The sequence below is a fragment of the Trichosurus vulpecula genome, chromosome 2 (genome assembly GCF_011100635.1).
Source record: "Trichosurus vulpecula isolate mTriVul1 chromosome 2, mTriVul1.pri, whole genome shotgun sequence".
NCBI lineage: Eukaryota > Metazoa > Chordata > Mammalia > Diprotodontia > Phalangeridae > Trichosurus > Trichosurus vulpecula.
In genome coordinates, this window is record NC_050574.1 from 62,804,569 (window position 1) to 62,822,213 (window position 17,645).

Consider the following 17,645-nt stretch of genomic DNA (forward strand, 5'->3'; position numbering starts at 1 on the left):
TTAGTGAAAAGTAACTAAGCTGGTGATAGTGAGCTAGCCATTACCTTTCCCTCGTGTATCAGTAAGGCCATAATAGGAATGTAGATGATAATTGTCAAAGTGCCTATGTGGTTCTGTATTACAAAGTATACAAGACTCTCCACGTAGAAGGTAGAAGAAGTAAACCATTTATTCAGATCCCAGAAAACCAGATCCCACAAGCCGTTTATCCAGTCTTTCACAGCAATAAACGTTCAATACACAACATCACAACATGAAGCCTCGCCATCCCAAAACCTCTCTGATCCCCTGCTGGGGTCTTCCTAAAGACAGACTCACAGTACAGCTAAGTCACAGTCTGTTCAGTTCTAGCTATCATGACAGCGGCCATTAACAGCCGTAACTGCTCTCTCTCTCTCTCTCTCTCTCTCTCTCTCTCTCTCTCTCTCTCTCTTTTTCTCTCTCTGTCTCCCAGCATTTCCTCTGACATAATTTCCTTTTTCTGTCACGAAGGTCCTCCTACCACATGTGACTGAGGCTTCCTGTGATGTAAGCTGGTCGCATGCCCTTTTAACGGGTGGGAAAGATCTTCAAATCTAAATTGCTACTACACCTTGACAATGGTTGGGGAAAGTAGCATTTATCCTGAACCCCTTGTTGTAACCCTAGAAGGTATGGTAGATAGATATAATTCTAACCCAACTTTCCTTTTGGAAATAGACAAAAGGGGAAGGAAGCACAAAACTATGGCCCTCTTCCTCCCCACAATGGCAGAAAGCAGATTCTCCCCCCTTGGAGATGAGGAGGGCCAAATGCTAGATTCCAGATAAGTATCTGTGACACATGTGAGCTGAGGTATCTTAATCCTTCACTGATAGCTAAATCACACAGTAGGTACTTAATAAATGTTTGTTGGTTGATTGATCTGTTTCCTTTCTCTCAGTGCTAAGTGTGCTCTTTCTTTGCAGGGTGGGGGAGGAAGGGAAGCAATCAGGGTAAAGTGACTTGCTCAGGGTCACACAGCTAGGAAGTGTCTAAGGCCAGATTTGAACTCGGGTCCTCCTAACTCTAGGGCCGGTGCTCTACCCACTGTGCCACCTAGCTTGCCCTATGAGACTCCTGTGATGAGATAAATATGATTAACCATTTTTCTTGTTGGGAAAGGGATGAGGTGTCCCAGAGATCTTGTGCATAGGAGGTGAGGGGAAAAAACTTCAGGGGACAAGATCCTTAAATTCACACCTCCACCTTGATTTGACAAGAAAGTATAGAAGCTGGTAGATTACACTTCTCTGGGACTTTCTCTAGATTTTGACACCTTGTGGCATCTCCCCCCGGTGAACTTGGAATTGGGCTCTGTTCCTCTAGGGGAATTCTGGGAAAGTTCTTGGACCCACCTACCTCTCTCAGTCCAGTCTTGGAGAAGTATAGAAGAGGTGGTGTGGAAGCGTGAGGGTTAACCTCTCTTTCCACCAGTGTTCCCTCCTATGATATCTATTCAGGGAAAAGCTATTTATCACGGAATAGGATTTTAATTCAATTGGCCTCAGTTTCCATGCTCTTGCCTTGGTCAGGCTGGACCGATGCTCATAAACCTGAGGGAGAAGTTGCCATTTCCCACAACAGAACCTAATAATTCTAGGAAAGAGAGAAGGAACGATAATGAAAACTGACGTTTACATAGTGCTTTAAAATTTCTAAAACGCTTTACATGCCTTCTCTCCCTTGAGTCTCGAAACAACTCTGTGGCCCAAGTACTATATTTATTATTAACCCCATTTTACAGATGAAATAACTGAGATTCGAGAAGATATTAAGCGACTTTCCAGGATCACACAAGTACTAGGTTGTTGTTGTCCTTCGTTCCAGAAGAGGATCAAGAGGGATGTCTTGACTTGCGTGTGAAGTGGACGTGAGTGGGACAAAGCTGCGCAAAGTCATCAGCCTCACTGTCTCCTCCACAGTCATCAAAGTCCAGCAGAAAGACAAAGGTCAAGACAACTGGCCATGGCCCAGGATGCAGTAAGTGACCTTGGCCTTTCTAAATTAAGGTCTTTCCCAGGTCTCAGTTTGTCTGAGGCTACCCGCATTCAGCGACTGAGGGCTGGATCAGGGTTGAGACAAAAGATAGCTCAATTTACCATCAGAAAGATATCAGTATGGGAGGGGAAGACCCTTGGAGTTTCTGGCTGTGAACAAAAAACAGTTGCTATTTTGAGATGGGGTTAGAACCCCCATCTTCCTGCCTCTAAATCCAGCACTTTATCCGTTCCAACAGTGTCTTGTAGCATATGAGACCCCTTACAAGGTTGTTGTGAGGCTCAAATGAAATAATACATAATATGCTATATACATGTGAGCCACTGTTATTATAATATAGATAAGTTTATGTAAGGAGGAAGCCTGGCGTAGCAGAGAAAATGATGAACTTTCAGTCAGAAAGAACTGAGTTTGAATCTAGCTTCAGACTCTTAATTAACTATATGACCCTGGGCAAGTCACTTAACCTCTGTTTGCTCAATTTCTTCATCTATAAAGTGGAGGTAGTAACGTCACCTACGCCACAGAGTTGTTGTGAGGATCCAGTGAGATCATCTATGTGAGATTCTTTGCCGACACCAGAGAGTTATAGAAATAGAAGTCGTTATAATGCCAGTTGGCCAGATCTCCTGCTTAAGCAATTTGGCCTCTTTCCTTTGGCTCCTGATTTTCCTCGACTTTGCTGCAGTGCCTGGGTCGCTGTCTCATTCTCCATCTCCTCTCTCCTAAGCCACCCCTTTTTCTCTTTGGTGAGTTCTTCCCACTGTCTTGGGGAGGGCCCCAGCCTGGCCAACCTTCATTCTCCTCCGGGCTGAGCTTCTGACTTTTCTGAACTTCCACTCAATTCCCAGCCCCCACCTCCCACAGCCCCCTTTTCCACTCTTTGGTGTGTCTTCTCCCTTCTGTTAGAATGTAAGCTCCTTGAGGGCAGGAACAGTCTTTCTTTTTGCTTTGATCCACTTCCCCAGCAATTAACACAGTACGCAGCATAGAATAATCGCTTGTTGCTCCCTTGCCCCTTCCCCACTGTGCCCCATTCCCATGAATACTGACACGTTGGCCTTGAAAATTGACCAAGTTGTCAACTGGCAGAGGTACACAATTGGGCCTTCTAGTTAAATGAGCATAAATTGCAGAGGCAGGAAATCATAGGACAAATGAATAATTCAGTTTGACTGGAGCGTAGAACACGTTAAGGAGAATCCTATGAGATAAGACTGTAAACATAGGGTGGCACCGCTTTGTGGTAAGTCTTTCAGTCTTTAACACATAAATGGGGGTGGGAGGAGAAGAGGAACAGAGAAGTTTTTTGAGAAATAAAGTGGTAAGATCAGACCTATTCAATAAGATGATTAATCTGGTGGCTTGTGTAGACTGGGATTGAAAGGGATAGTGCTGGAGAGGCAGGGAGACCTATTTGGAAGGCAATCGCCACAATCCAGGTGAAAGGCAAGTTAGGCTGTGAACCTGGGTACGACCCGTAAGGCTAGTGACTGACTAGGGTCCCAAGGGAACTCTGTCCCTGAGCAGATCAAGGACAAAAGGCATTCTTCTCTTATAGGTGATGGAGTCAACTCTCTTCCCAGTAGACAGTTGTGCTTTGCTGAGGGTTTGGCTGGTCCTGACCGCCACCCCCCACCCCAGGCCTCTGTGGATTCCAAGGATTCCTGGTGACTTCAGAGAGTTCAGATGCCAAATGGGGATTCCTCTAACCCCCAAACAGACAAGTGTTCTGTTCAATTCCATCCCAGCATAATACCCACATCCTTATACACACACACACACACACACACACACACACACACATACACGGATATAGGAGTGGGGATAGGGAAGAGGTTAATCAGCTGGGGGAAGAAGGCTCAGGGGCTTTCCTAGAAAGAACCCCACTTCATCATCATCAACTTCAGATCTGATCATTTCAGTCAGTCTCCAAAGCTCCAGGCTGTGTCAGCTGGCCAGCCTGAGCCCACCGCTGAGCTCCTTCTTGGATGGAGAAGTATTCATAAGAAAAAAGTGGATCTTGTTTTGCTTATCAAAAATATATTTATTTAACATCCAATGTTTATGTGACACAGGGAAAAGAAGCAGGGTTCAAAGTAGCAGCAGTATTAAGGATGGTCACAAACTTCTGGAACTCCGGCAGGCAGCCCATTTTCCACTTGGGTCTATTGTCATGGGCTGTATGCCGACTGTGTAGGAGACCCGGCGTCCTCCTCCCAATCTCTTCTCCTTGTCCCTGACCAGCTCTGCCCTGCCTAGGCACATGACCCCACAGCGTAGGGTTATAGATTTAGAGCTGGAAGGAACCTTCCAGAGGCCATCAAATCCAATGTTCTTATTTTAGGAAACAGTCTCAGAGGAGCAGAGCATCTTTCCCAGGATCACACAGCTCGCCGATGTCGGAGACAGAATTCCAACACAGGCCTCTAAGTCCAGTGCTCTCTGTGTAGGCCCTGCCTTCTCAGGGCTTAAAATGTGAGGCCCTTCAGAGGAGGGATTGTTCTCTCCTTTGTATCCGTATCCTCATTGAGCAGTAAGGTGCCTGGCACACGGGAGATTCTTAAATGCTTATCGATTGACTGATTATAACCCAAGACTTCCCAGAGGCCATGCTGGAACCAGTTCTAATGGGCTGGCTGGCAGACTGTTAAATTTTCCATGAGAGCATTTATAAGTCAGAAATCAGGGTTTGAGTTGTTGTTTTGTTGATTGTCTCAACTTAAAGTGAAGAAGGAAATGTTAATAACACACATTACACTTAAAAGTATGTGGTGTATACATTTTTCTTCCAAAGAGCCTATTGTTAAACATTTACCGGCGCATCCCTGCCAAAAGTCCCCTTTGCACATCCAGTTCATAAAGCAAGAAAGAGCACAGAATTCAAGAGTTGTAAGGGACATCAATGACCGTCTAATCTAAACCATAGGAGAAGTACCTCTAAATACGAGGGCCTGCAAATCACTAAAGTTTATGTAACTGTTATCAAGGATTTTTGTGGTTGATTGGCCCGACAAGAATCACCTAACCTAACCTGTTCATTTTTATAGATGAGGCAAACAAGGCCCAGAGGGGTAGATTTGCCCAAGGTTATACAGACAGAATTGGAGCTGGGATCCAAAGAGAAGGTGTGGCAAAGTGGAAAAAGCCGTAGTTTTAGAATTTAAAAACCTGGGTTAGAATCCCAGCTCTGCTGCTTAGTACCTGTGTCATGTCCCCTCACTGGAGTCCATTTCCTCTCCTAAGGCCTAAATCCAGCCCTAGACCTAGGACCAGGTCCTCTGGCTCTAAACGCAGTGCTCTTTCCCCTACGTTTATCTGAGGAAATCTCATTTGGTTATTATCTGTATGCATCTGCCAACTGGATTCAATAGTAGAGTGCGCATCCTACCCCTCTGCCCCCAAAACCACACAGCATTCAGAGTCTGGACATGGTCCCAGGCAATGAGGTAGGAGGGAAGCCACGCTTTGGAGGAATGGGGTCAATAGATGTCCCCTGACATGGAGGCATCACACACACACACATAAGCACACATGCAAAACATGCACGCATGCACACATGCACACACCACAGGCATTGTTCAAGGTCTCGCTAAGGCTTCAGTTGTCCATTTGTTTTGAACTGGACTTTTATGTATGGGCTTTGAAGGGTCAATCTATCCCAGTGGAAGAGAAGGATGGATTTCCAGTCTCCAGTTGCCGTATCTCTACCCTTCCTGCCATGATTGCTCTTGAAACAAGGACTCTGAAAAGGCCTCCACTTCAGCATCTGGGAAGGAGTCAATGTCACTCACTTCAGGAGTGTGCCTAGGGTCAATTTATTCCTTTGATGCCTTACACGTCTGTCCTCCTCTAGAGCCTTATCATGGCGTGAAGGTGAACCTGTTTCCTGAAGCACTGGCTGGTCGTACCAAACTGGAAAGGCTTTGAGTGTAGAGTCTCAATGGACTGATTATGCATCTGTCGAATCAGAACTAGCCTGGCTAAGGCTGGAAAGGCACATTACCTGAGTGTTGGGTACTGGATGTTGACCTTTTGAGGCCACAGAAACTCATGAAACTGTCCATACAAGCATGGAAGGGATTGCAAACTACGGGAGTGGGAATCCCCAGGAAGATAAAATCATAAATCTTTGGAAGTCCAGAAGCATCCAAGTGTGTTTCCATTGGGCTTTATGATTTACAAATGCTTTCACAGATGTTGTCTCACTTCAATGTGATGCTCAAAAAACAAACAAACAACAACAACAAAAAAACCACAACCCAACCCTGTGATATAGACAGGGCTGGTCCTATTATCCGCCTTTACAGAAGAGGGAACAAAGGTTAAGTGATCTGCCCAAAGTCACACACAAAAAGGTAAAGATGAGACTGGAACATGAATGAAACGGAATTCCAAATCCGTTATTCTTCCCCACTATATACTTGATAAATTCTCAACAAATGCTGAGTAGACAGACTCCTTCTACCTTCGGCACTCCATGGCTTACAGACTCACAGAGCTCTCCAAGTCTATGATTTTATGACCATAGAATTCATCTGGTTCAATTCTTTTCCTCATCAGAGTTTGTTAGCTGGGTAAGTTGAGTGGCAGCCCCCAGACCCTCCCCATGAGAAATGTGGTTCAGGCCTCCAAGGAGGGCAGAATAAAGAAGTCAGTTTATCATCTTCCCTATCACCAACAGGAAAATTTCAACCGGGGGTAATTCCCAGTGCTTCCTTTTGTTCTGTGGGCTCCATCCACCAGTTCAAATTAGCCCTTCATAGAGCCATCTTTTATGGGAGCTGTCCCCCAGAGGATTACAGGATATTCCTATTGAGATGTTGGTTCCTCAGGCAGGATGTTGAGGATTCACAGGGAGTAATCTAGTCATTGAATGGGGAAAGAATCAGAAGACCGGAGTTCTGGGTCCAGCCTTGACTCTGGCATCATCTCACAGAATGGGAATCATAGAGTCACAGATTTGGTAGCCTCAGAGGTCATCTTGTCTAATTCCCTCATCTTCCAGAGGAGAAAACTAAGGCCTGGGGAGGTTAATTGACTGGCTCAGAATTGTGAAGACCACAAGTAGAAGAGCCAGGATTTGAACCCTGGTCCCACGGCACCAAATCCAGTGTTATTTTCCCTACAGCAGTGGTTTCCAATATTTTTTGCTCCATGAACACACAACATAATGCGTTGCGAATCCCCACAGTAATTTTATATACTAGTTATAATATCCTGAAATGATTTACTAGTTGTTATTGTTGTTGTTGTTCAGTTGTGTCTGAATCTTTGTGACCCCATTTGGGGTTTCCTTAACAAAAACACTGGAGTGGTTTTCCATTTCACTCTCCAGCTCATCCTACAGATAAGGAAACTGAGGCAGTCAGGGTTAAGTGACTTGCCCAGGGTCATACAGCCAGTAAATGTCTAGGGCCAAATTTGAACTCAGGTCTTCCTGACCCTAGGTCTGGCACTCTATTTAACACCATCAAGCTGAACCCCCAAAGGGTTTGCAAACCACTCAGTGGGAACCATCACTCTAGTGCATACAGATTCTGTAACATGATCCTGGAAGCTGAGGAGAGTAGGATTTCCTAAAAGCAAGTGTATTTTTCTAAGGGAAGAGGGAGCATCCTGTTTGGGCAAGATTTAGATCTTCCCAGCTTAGTTTGGAGAAGTTGTCTCACCTCCACTCGGACTTGACCTGTAGTTGTCCAAAGAGACAAGGAAGAAGGTGCTGTCCAGGCTCAGGTGGAGTGCCTTCTCTTTCCTTCCTGGATCCCAGCAGAACCTCTGCAGGGCAATGGTTCTTGACACTGGGTCAGAGGAGCCACAGCCTAATTGTTCACATGATTGATGGGGTAGTCATTGAGGGGCACGACCACTTCTACACCCGTGTCTGTAGTGACACGAGAGCATTTGCGACTCCCTTTCATGCTCTGTAACCTCTCTGAAAGATGTTTTCGGAATTTCTTGGTGAGGAAGCAGTAGATGACGGGATCTAAGACGCAGTTGACGCTCATGAGGCAGAGGGTTACCTGGTGGGCATCATTGATGCCCTGATGGACATGGTTGCTTTCCTTAAAACCTATCTTCAGCTCTGCCAGGGTCCAGGGCAACTGGACAATGTGGTGGGGCACAAAGCAGATGAAGAAGACAGCCATCACGGTACAAACCATCCAGAGGGCTTTGTGTTTAACTTGAGCATTGTTCTGGGGCTGGAGGGGCTGAGCCAACAAGGTTCGGATGATGATCACATTGCAGACCAGGATCACAAGGAATACGACGAAGAAGCAAAACACAATGATGACATGGATGATGAGGACAGGGATGCTTCCCTCTTCGTAATGTTCAAAGCAGCGGGTTACATTTCCCCCTTCCTTCAAAGAAACAACATTGGTGGAATCCGAGAAGAGGAAATACAAAGCACAACCCAAAATCACCACCCAGATGATCAAGGATAGGATGATGCCCCGGCGGCGTGTGGTAGATTGCGCTGCTTTGATGGGGTCTGTCACAGCCTGGAAGCGGTTGTAAGTAATGACCCCAAGAAAGGCAACAGAACAGTAAGTGTTGATGAAGAAGAGACAGCCTGCCACATTGCACAGGAAGTTGGGGAGGATCCAGTTGCCAAGATTAATATAATAGACAATCCATAAGGGCAGAGTAAACAAGAAGAGCAGGTCAGCCACTGTCAGGTTGACCATGAAGATCTTGATTTCATTTAATTTCTTGGCAGGGTTGAGGCTGATGAACACCCACAGCACGTAACCATTGGAGATGATGCCCAGCACAAAGATGATACCATAGACAATAGGGAAGAGCGTGTATCTGAATTCGGAATCCACCCGGGAGTTCTCTTCATCCGCCATTCTGAACAAGAAAGAGGCAGCTGACCAACACTTTTCTGGGCCTAAAAGATTACAGATTATTACTTATTAAGGATAATATAAGAAGTTAAAAATTCAAGTTTTGCATTCTTTTAAATATATGTATATAGATACAGAGATACACACATGCATGTGTGTATAGGTATTCATATATGGACAGCTAAGTGACCCAACGGATAGAGCGCTGGGCCTGGGGACAAGAAGACTTATGTTCCTGAGTTCAAATCCAGCCTCAGACACTTACCAGCTGTGTAATCCTAGGTAAGTCACTTAACCCTGTTTGCCTCAGTTTCCTCATCTATAAAATGATCTGGAGAAGGAAATGGCAAACCACTCCAATACCTTTGCCAAGAAAACCCCAAAAGGGGTCATGAAGAGTCAGACACAACTGAAAAATTACTCAACAACAATAAATATATGTAACATTTGTTATATATAATATGTACTATATATCTCATATATTATGTATAACATATTGTGTGTATACATATATACATACACACATAAATACACATACACATGCATATCTTTGATGCCAGAGAAGACTCAATGGGTAAAGGAAGTGAAGGAAATATATTTGCAAAATATATTTTAAATAATATATTAAAATAAAAAATACATTTAAAAAGACATCAGGAAAAAAATTTTTAATTCCTTAAACTTTAAAAAAATGCTGAGAAGATGATTCTGAAATGTTGATGTCAGAAGGAAAGATGATTTCTCTGATAAAGAAGAGTGCTATCTAAAGAGACCCACATGTCTGAATGGGGAATTCTTTAACAGTATAACACAATATATTTTTTGTCAGTCACCTAGAAAAACTTAGATTTTTATCACTCATCTTAGATAGGCTGAAGTATGAGGACTGACAAAAGGCCATCGAGATTTGGCAGTTGAAAGATCAGTGATGACATGGGAAAGGGTTCAGTTTCAGCTGAATGCCAAGGTTAGAAGCCAGATTCCACTAGAGGATGGCTAACACAGGTTCAAGGTACTCCTGAACCCCCACCAATGAGTTTACCAGCAATAGTAAGTCAGTGGACACAATCATCTCAAACTGAATGAGGAGTGGTAGAGCACACTATTGCACAAATATACTCAGGATCAGCAGGAACAGTGAGCATACACATTACACACCATAGAGAGACCCTCCCCTATTCCCCCAGAAATGGATGTGGCCAAGGCAACATCTTCTCCTACTGCTCTCTCTGACCCTATTTCCTGGGTGGGACAAAAGTTTTCCTCTCTCACTCCTCTCCCTTAACCTCTCTAATCACTTTCCCCTCCTCATTCACTCTGCCTTCCCAACATGAGAAAGAAGAAGAAAAGATAGGAACAGTCACCTAGGCAAGCCCATCAGTTGGGACAACGAGTAGTTAAGATGTTTATGTATCAGGAAAACATCTTTTCATTTCATTCCCAGGCATCAAGCAGCCTCAAAGGTACACAAAAAGTCCTAACATTGGGTTGAGGGGCAAAAAGGAGAAAAATATAATGGTTTCCTTGCTGGAAAACTGAGGTCCAGAAAGATGAGGTTACTTATCCCAAGTCACACAGATAGTAAAAGGGATTGGCAAGAACTCAAGTCTGCTGACTCAAAGGCCTGGGCTTTTGCCATAATCTCGCATTTACCTCCTTTTCTTTCTCAGATAGAATTAACTCTTCAGAGGGGGCTCCCACAAAGGCCATTGTCTTCCCTCCCTGGAGGAACTAGGCAAGGAAACTGAAAAGGGGTGGGGAGGGAAGCATGAATTAGTGGTGACTTGGGCCCCTGGGAAAGCATTACTAAATGGATTGGCATTGGGGAAGGAAGAGGAGGCAGAGGCAAGGGTGTGGTACACATCTTGCTCTGGGGAAGTAGGCAATTTTGCAAATTCCCCCTTTTTGAGAAGTCACTTTCCTATGTTTTGTCTTCTAGTAAATAACTAGCACCCTGCTCCTCCCTGGCAACTGGACTTGGCTGCTCTTTCTTCTAAGTACAAATACCATCCGATACATCCGACTACAGCATCTATTCTGTGGCTACTTCCTGCTCTGCGATTCTGTCTGAGATACACACATTCACACACATACACACATACCACCCCGCCATGCACACACACATCCTGTTACACATGCCCCCAACCAATCCCTGCCCTAAGTGATGGGCATTTGCTGCCTAACTTCCATACGTACCCACAAAAAACTCAGTCCACCACAGTGCAACTGTACACATGGCAAAGACCGACAAAGCTAGAACAGAATTAAAAGCAAAGCCTCTTAGAGCTGGAGGGGCCTTAGAACTCAGAATGTCAGGGCTGAGAGGGCCCTTAGAACACAGAATGTTAGGATTGAGAGAGGCCTTAGAATACAGAATGTCAGGGCTGAGAGGGCCCTTAGAACACAGAATGTCAGGGCTGAGAGAGGCCTTAGAATACAGAATGTCAGGGCTGAGAGGGCCCTTAGAACACAGAATGTTAAGATTGAGAGAGGCCTTAGAATACAGAATGTCCGGGCTGAGAGGGCCCTTAGAACACAGAATGTTAGGATTGAGAGAGGCCTTAGAATACAGAATGTCAGGGCTGAGAGGGCCCTTAGAACACAGAATGTTAGGATTGAGAGAGGCCTTAGAATACAGAATGTCAGGGCTGAGAGGGCCCTTAGAACACAGAATGTTAGGATTGAGAGAGGCCTTAGAATACAGAATGTCAGGGCTGAGAGGGCCCTTAGAACACAGAATGTTAGGATTGAGAGAGGCCTTAGAATACAGAATGTCAGGGCTGAGAGGGGCCTTACAATACAGAATGTCAGGGCTGGGAAGGCCCTTAGAACACAGAATGTCAGGGCTGAGAGAGGCCTTAGAATACAGAAATGTCAGGGCTGAGAGGAGCCTTAGAACATAGAATGTCAGGGCTGGGAGGGCCCTTAGAACACAGAATGTTAGGATTGAGAGAGGCCTTAGAATACAGAAATGTCAGGGCTGAGAGGAGCCTTAGAACACAGAATGTCAGGGCTGGGAGGGCCCTTAGAACACAGAATGTCAGGGCTGAGAGAGGCCTTAGAACACAGAATGTCAGGGCTGGGAGGGCCCTTAGAACACAGAATGTCAGGGCTTAGAGAGGCCTTGGAACACAGAATGTCAGGGCTGAGAGAGGCCTTGGAACACAGAATGTCAGGGCTGGGAGGGCCCTTAGAGCACAGGATTTCTAAGCTGGAAGGGGCCTTAGAACACAGAATGTCAGAGCTGGGAGGGGCTTTAGAAGACAGAGAATATCAGAACTAAAAATAACTTTCAAATGCATCAAGCCAGATCTAAGTTGGCATCTTGGATTTTTCAAAAGTCCACCTGGGAGTTTTAAAACCACAATGGAAGAGGTATGTGCCTAGACAACAGCTAATATGGACTAAATGAGAATGTTTTAGGGGCCTAGTAGCTGAATACAAGTTTATGGTGTGATATACCAGCTAAAAAAATCAATTCCTTATTAGGTCATGTTAAAATCCAGGACTCCAAAGGATCCATCTGACCTCTTGTTTTGCCCTCTCTGGAGTCCTGTACTCCTCACTGGCCACTGCATCTAGGAAGGAGAGATCTGAGCTAAGCCAGAAGAGACCAAGGATGACGTTGATGTTAGCTAACCTTTCTGAGCATGTCAGGGTTTGGACAGCACTTTGCATAGGTTATCTGACTTTTCAGGTGAGAAAAGACAAAAATGGTAGTGGAGGGACATTGAGAAGACAAGAAACTCAAATACACTGGGAATAGAGCTGGGAGGTTGTCCGGCTGTCCTGGAAATTAATTTATAGGTAAGAGAGAAGTTAGGAAACTGGTCATACCTTCTGGCCCTCCAATCTCACTTGTAGGCATATATCCCAAAGAGGTCAAATACATAAAGGAGCAGGGGTGGCCAAAATATTCATACCAGTTCTTTCAGGGGGCAAAAAAAAATAATATATTTGCATCTTCCTGACTCCAGGCCATTTGCAGAATTCAGAGAACTATGAGAAAACATATTTGAAGTATCACAGAGAGAAGAAGGCATATCTAAAAGACCAATATATGCAATGATCACAATAACGCAAATGAAAATAACCCCAAAAAGGCACATGAACTCAGGTTTAAAAACATGACCAACACTGATTCCAGAAGGCTAGTGATGAAACATCTCTCTACTCTAGAGGCAGGAAGGACCTGCTTTAGGCATTTTGCCTAGATGTATGACCTTGGACAAGTCACTTAACCTCTGCCTGCCTCAGTTTCCCCAACTGTAAAGTGGGGATTTTTGTGAGACTTCCAGGATTTTTATGAGGCTCAAATGAAATAATACATGTGAGGTATATTGCGGACCTTAAAGGGCTAAATAAATGCAAGTTATTTATTATTATTATTTCTGTTATTATCATTATGGGCTCATGGTTGTAGGACTAGAAGGGAGCTCAGAGGCAGTCAAATACAAGCTCTCTTGTTACAGATGAGAAAACGGAGCTGCAAAGACCCAGGGTCACACAAGTCGTAAGCATGAAAGGGAGGATTTAAAGCCAAGTTAAGTCCACTCTCCAGTTAGTCAGTTTCCTTCCTAAAATGAAGTGCCTAGTACAGAACATAGAACTGCAGATGTGGGCAGGGCAGGAGAGGGGACAGCAGGGCAGGACTGTTCATTCCCTGCTGTCCCTATGACTGTGGTTTTCACAGACGTCTGAGATCACGTCAGCCATTCTTATTTCCATCTCTCACTGTTATTTCCATCTTTCACTGGTTCCTGAGTTCATAGTTCACCGAGGGGTGTGGAACCTGAGGTCTCAAGGCCACATGTGGCCTTCTAGATCCTTGGGTGGGGCCCTTCAACTGAGTCTAAGTTTTACAGAACAAATCTCAAGGCCACATGTGGCCCTCCTAGGTCCTCAAGTGTGGCCGTTTGACTGAGTCCAAGTTTTACAGAACAAATCTCAAGGTCACATGTGGCCTTCCTGGGTCCTCAAGTGTGGTCCTTTGACTGAGCCCAAGTTTTACAGAATAGATCCTTTTATTAAGGGGATTTGTTCTGCAAATCTTGGACTCAGTCAAAGGGCCACACTTGAGGACCTAGAGGGCCACATGTGGCCTTGAGCCCGCAGGTTCCCCACCCGTGCTCCAGACCATTTCCATGTCTGGCCATGCCTCTCCCAATTTGTGGTTGGACCCTTGACTTTTCTAAACTCCAGTTTAGACTGACATTTATCCCTATTAAATCTAATCTTATTAAATTTGACCGTCTGTTGTAGTCTTATCAGGATTCCCCAGCCTGGGTTCTGGGGGTCATCTGATATGCTGGTACATTCACTGGCCTCATGTCATCTTCCAGTTCAACAAGCATGGCCCATCTCTCCTCCTCAGACAAAGCGCTTAGCAGAGAGCCCGGCATACAGCAGAGGCTTAATGAATGCTTATTTCCTTCCTTCTTTCCGTTGTACTATGCTGCTTCCACTGCCTCTTCCTGGAAGGAACGGTATTGTTCAATATTGGGTAACCCAGGATAGAAGCCAGGATTCAGAATTATAACGACAATCTCCTCTCTAAACATTCCTTTACAATTCCGTCAAGTTGAAAAGGCTTTGCTCGCCAGCCAAGCAGCTGAGTCATCTGTGGACCAGCCCAGCCAAGTACAGTGCCAGAGTTCTGGCCACCAGGCAATATTTTGGGCCACAGCTACTACCAAATGGAGGGGCTGCAATGTGCATCAGTGGAGGCTGTACCTGCATTAAGGAAAGCCAGGATCTATCAAAGGACTCATATATAAGGCAGTAGCTAGGCGGTGTAGTGGATAGAGCGCTGGCCCTAGAGTTGAGAAGTCCTGAATCCAAATCTGGCCTGAGTCACTTACTAGCTTCGTGAACCTTGCTCTGCTTCGGTTTCCTAACCTATATAATGGGGGCTAATATTAGCACCTACCGGGGCAGTTAGGGGGTGCAGTGAGTAGAGGCACCAGCCCTGGAGTCAGGAAGACCTGAGTTCAAATCCAGCCTCAGACACTTGACACACTTACTAGCTGTGTGACCTTGGGCAAGTCACTTAACCCCAATTGTCCCGCCATCACCCCTCCAAAAAATAAATAATAATAATGGCATATACCCCCCAGGGCAGCTGTGAGGGTCAAATGAAATTATATTATTTACAAAGTACTATGCAAATCTCAAAGTGCTATATAATTTCTAGTTGTTGTTATTAATTCTTCAGAAAAAGGACCCAGGTTTTCAGACAGCCCAGTACAAGATCTAAGAACAACCCCCTCAGCAGGATCTCTGAGTGAAATTTTACCCTGCATTTCTATGGCACTTTTATTTCCAAATCCCTTTGCCGTCTCACCTTCTACCCTCCCTGGAAGGGGAGGGTAGTGCTCCTTAGTGGTCAGGGTCCCAGACCTGAAGTTGGGGAAAACCCGAATTCAAATCCTGTTTCCAACACTTCCCAGCTATGCAAATGGGCAAGTCACAAGCTCTCCAAACATTATCTTCCTGGCTTGTAAAGTGAGGGTCCTAACATCTGGATTGGTTGATGCAAGGCTCCCACAAGGTACCGTGTGTAAACTGCCTTATAGACCTTATATAAACGACGATGCTTCTCATTTTAGGGGCAGTGTCCTATTGAGGCTAGGAGGAGCCTGGATTTCTCCCTCTGGGGTATAGGGTTGGCTGGCTGATGAGATGTTCTGCCGTAGCAAGGGCTGGGCAGGAGTCCTTTGGGAAAGCCATCCTGTGATAGGGAGCAGGGTACTTGGGCACTCCCTGGGTAGAGATTATCCTCTGTGTCTTACATAGGAGGAAAGCAAGGCCCAGATTAGGTCACTCATTCATTCAACACACACATATTAAATACCTACTATGTGCTGAGGGCAGTTCTGGCCACTGGGAGGGAGAGAAAGACAAAAGTGCTCTCTGCTATCACGGAGTTTCCAATCTGCAATTTCTACAGCAAGGTTGCGGAACCCGCACTCTTGAGGCCACATGTGGCCTTCTAGGTCCTTGGGTGCAGCCTTTTGACTGAGTCCAAGTTTTACAGAACAAATCCTTTTATTAAGGGGATTTGTTTTGTGAAGTTTGGATTCAATCAAAAGGCCGCACTTGAGGACTTAGAGGGCCACATGTAGCCTCAAGCCCGCAGGTTCCCCACCCCTGGTTTACAGTTTACAGTCTACTGTGTTTATAACTGACGATCTCCAGTGTTTGCAATCTACAGTTTACAATGAGAGACAAGTCAAGGGGAAGAGGGATAAGGATTGGACCTCTGATTTCATTGATCTAGGGAAGTCCCAGATGAGGAAATACCCTCTGCCTATATCAGAAAGCAACCTTCTCTCTAACTTGTATTCTCAGAGAACTGTCCAGAGTCAAACAGCCATATGGCTTAGTGGCACTTTCCTGCCTGGGAGCCTCTCACCAGCAAGAAAGCCAGAGATACCAAGGAACATGCAGCATTCTCGCAGTCTCCTGTCTTCCCTCATCCTCTGTCAGTGTGTGTCGGAGGCAGATCTCAAACCTAGGAATTCCTGGGTCCAGGGAACTCTTTCTATCCACCTCTGACACAAATGGAATAAATGCAGTAAAATCAATAAAATTTAATAAATGCATTTGTCAAATGAAATAAAAATTAGAACAGAAGCCACCAAAAAAAAGAGTGAATGTTGCCACATTGTGGAGAACCAGCATGGCCGCAAAGATGAGATACAGAAGAGACCCCCGTCCCATCCCTTGGAGGAGTGTTATACATTGCACACATTTCCCAGTTTTTTCAGTGTATTGATCAATCATGCCCATTTCTCCTCTTTTCTCTTTTTTTGTCTTTGAAAGAAATACTATTTGTTATAGAGAATAGCTTTCTGGGAAGAGGACAGCAAGGGACCCAACGGGAAATTTCAATGATGCCAAAAAAAAAAAAGACATCAACAAACACTTATTTTTATCCTAAGAAACCTAAGTACAAAAAGAGGAATATAGACTTTTCTGAGATCACAAGAGAGAGGTCAGGCCTAACGTAGGAGGGGGGGAACGAGGGGAAGTTTCATGAATCACAGGGTGCCTGAGCCCTGGTTTGAAAGATTGATTGCTGAGCCAGGAAAAGGCCCAGCTAGAAGGGTGGGGCATCTCAGCAGGAAAAAGGAACAGGGGTGAGGTGGGGTCTGCAGCCTGAGGGAAGTGGGGAAAAGGGGGCTTTTCCCATTCTGGGGGATCCAGGGGAAAAGACAGAGCTCTCGAAGACCCTCTAAGTGGTCTGACAGTGGCAGAGGGGGCATGTGGCCAACCCAGCAGCCAAGCATTAGAGAGGCCTCTGATTCCTTGCCTTCTGTGGCTGGGCTCATAGGAACTCTCTGCTGTGGCAGGGTCCGGGCCCGATGCCAGTGATCATTTTAAACAGAGCTGGGCAGGGAGGGGCAGCCCACAGCACTCAGCTTAACACAAGGAGGCTTTTCCTGATGGACCAAACACACCAGGCTCTCGGCCCTCAGTCCACCACTCATCACGGCTCCATAAATATTAATGGTGAATAAGAATGATGTACAGACCACTCTGCAGTATCAGCAGCATCATTTTCCCCCTTAGAAAATCAATCCCCGGTACATTTTTCCCACTTTCCACCCCCAGCTTTTCACTTCTTTCTCTTAAATATGGGATGGACAGCAGGATGCTGAGTCCAAAGTACAGGGGTAGGGTAGAGGAACCTAATGAAACCATCTCCAGAGTTGATTGGGGAACCCAATGTTATCCACAGCAACCCTGAATAGGGGCAGACCTGCCTAA

The 17,645-nt window shown here is 45.3% G+C and overlaps 1 protein-coding gene across 1 annotated transcript; it reads right to left on the reverse strand.

The window, feature by feature from the left end:
* Positions 1–7,454: 7,454 nt before the first annotated feature.
* On the reverse strand, positions 7,455–8,890 carry PTAFR (platelet activating factor receptor). The gene has a single exon (XM_036746162.1). The coding sequence runs from the start codon at positions 8,874–8,876 to the stop codon at positions 7,842–7,844; it is 1,035 nt and encodes a 344-aa protein (XP_036602057.1). The 5' UTR covers positions 8,877–8,890; the 3' UTR covers positions 7,455–7,841.
* Between the last annotated feature and the right edge of the window lie 8,755 nt (positions 8,891–17,645).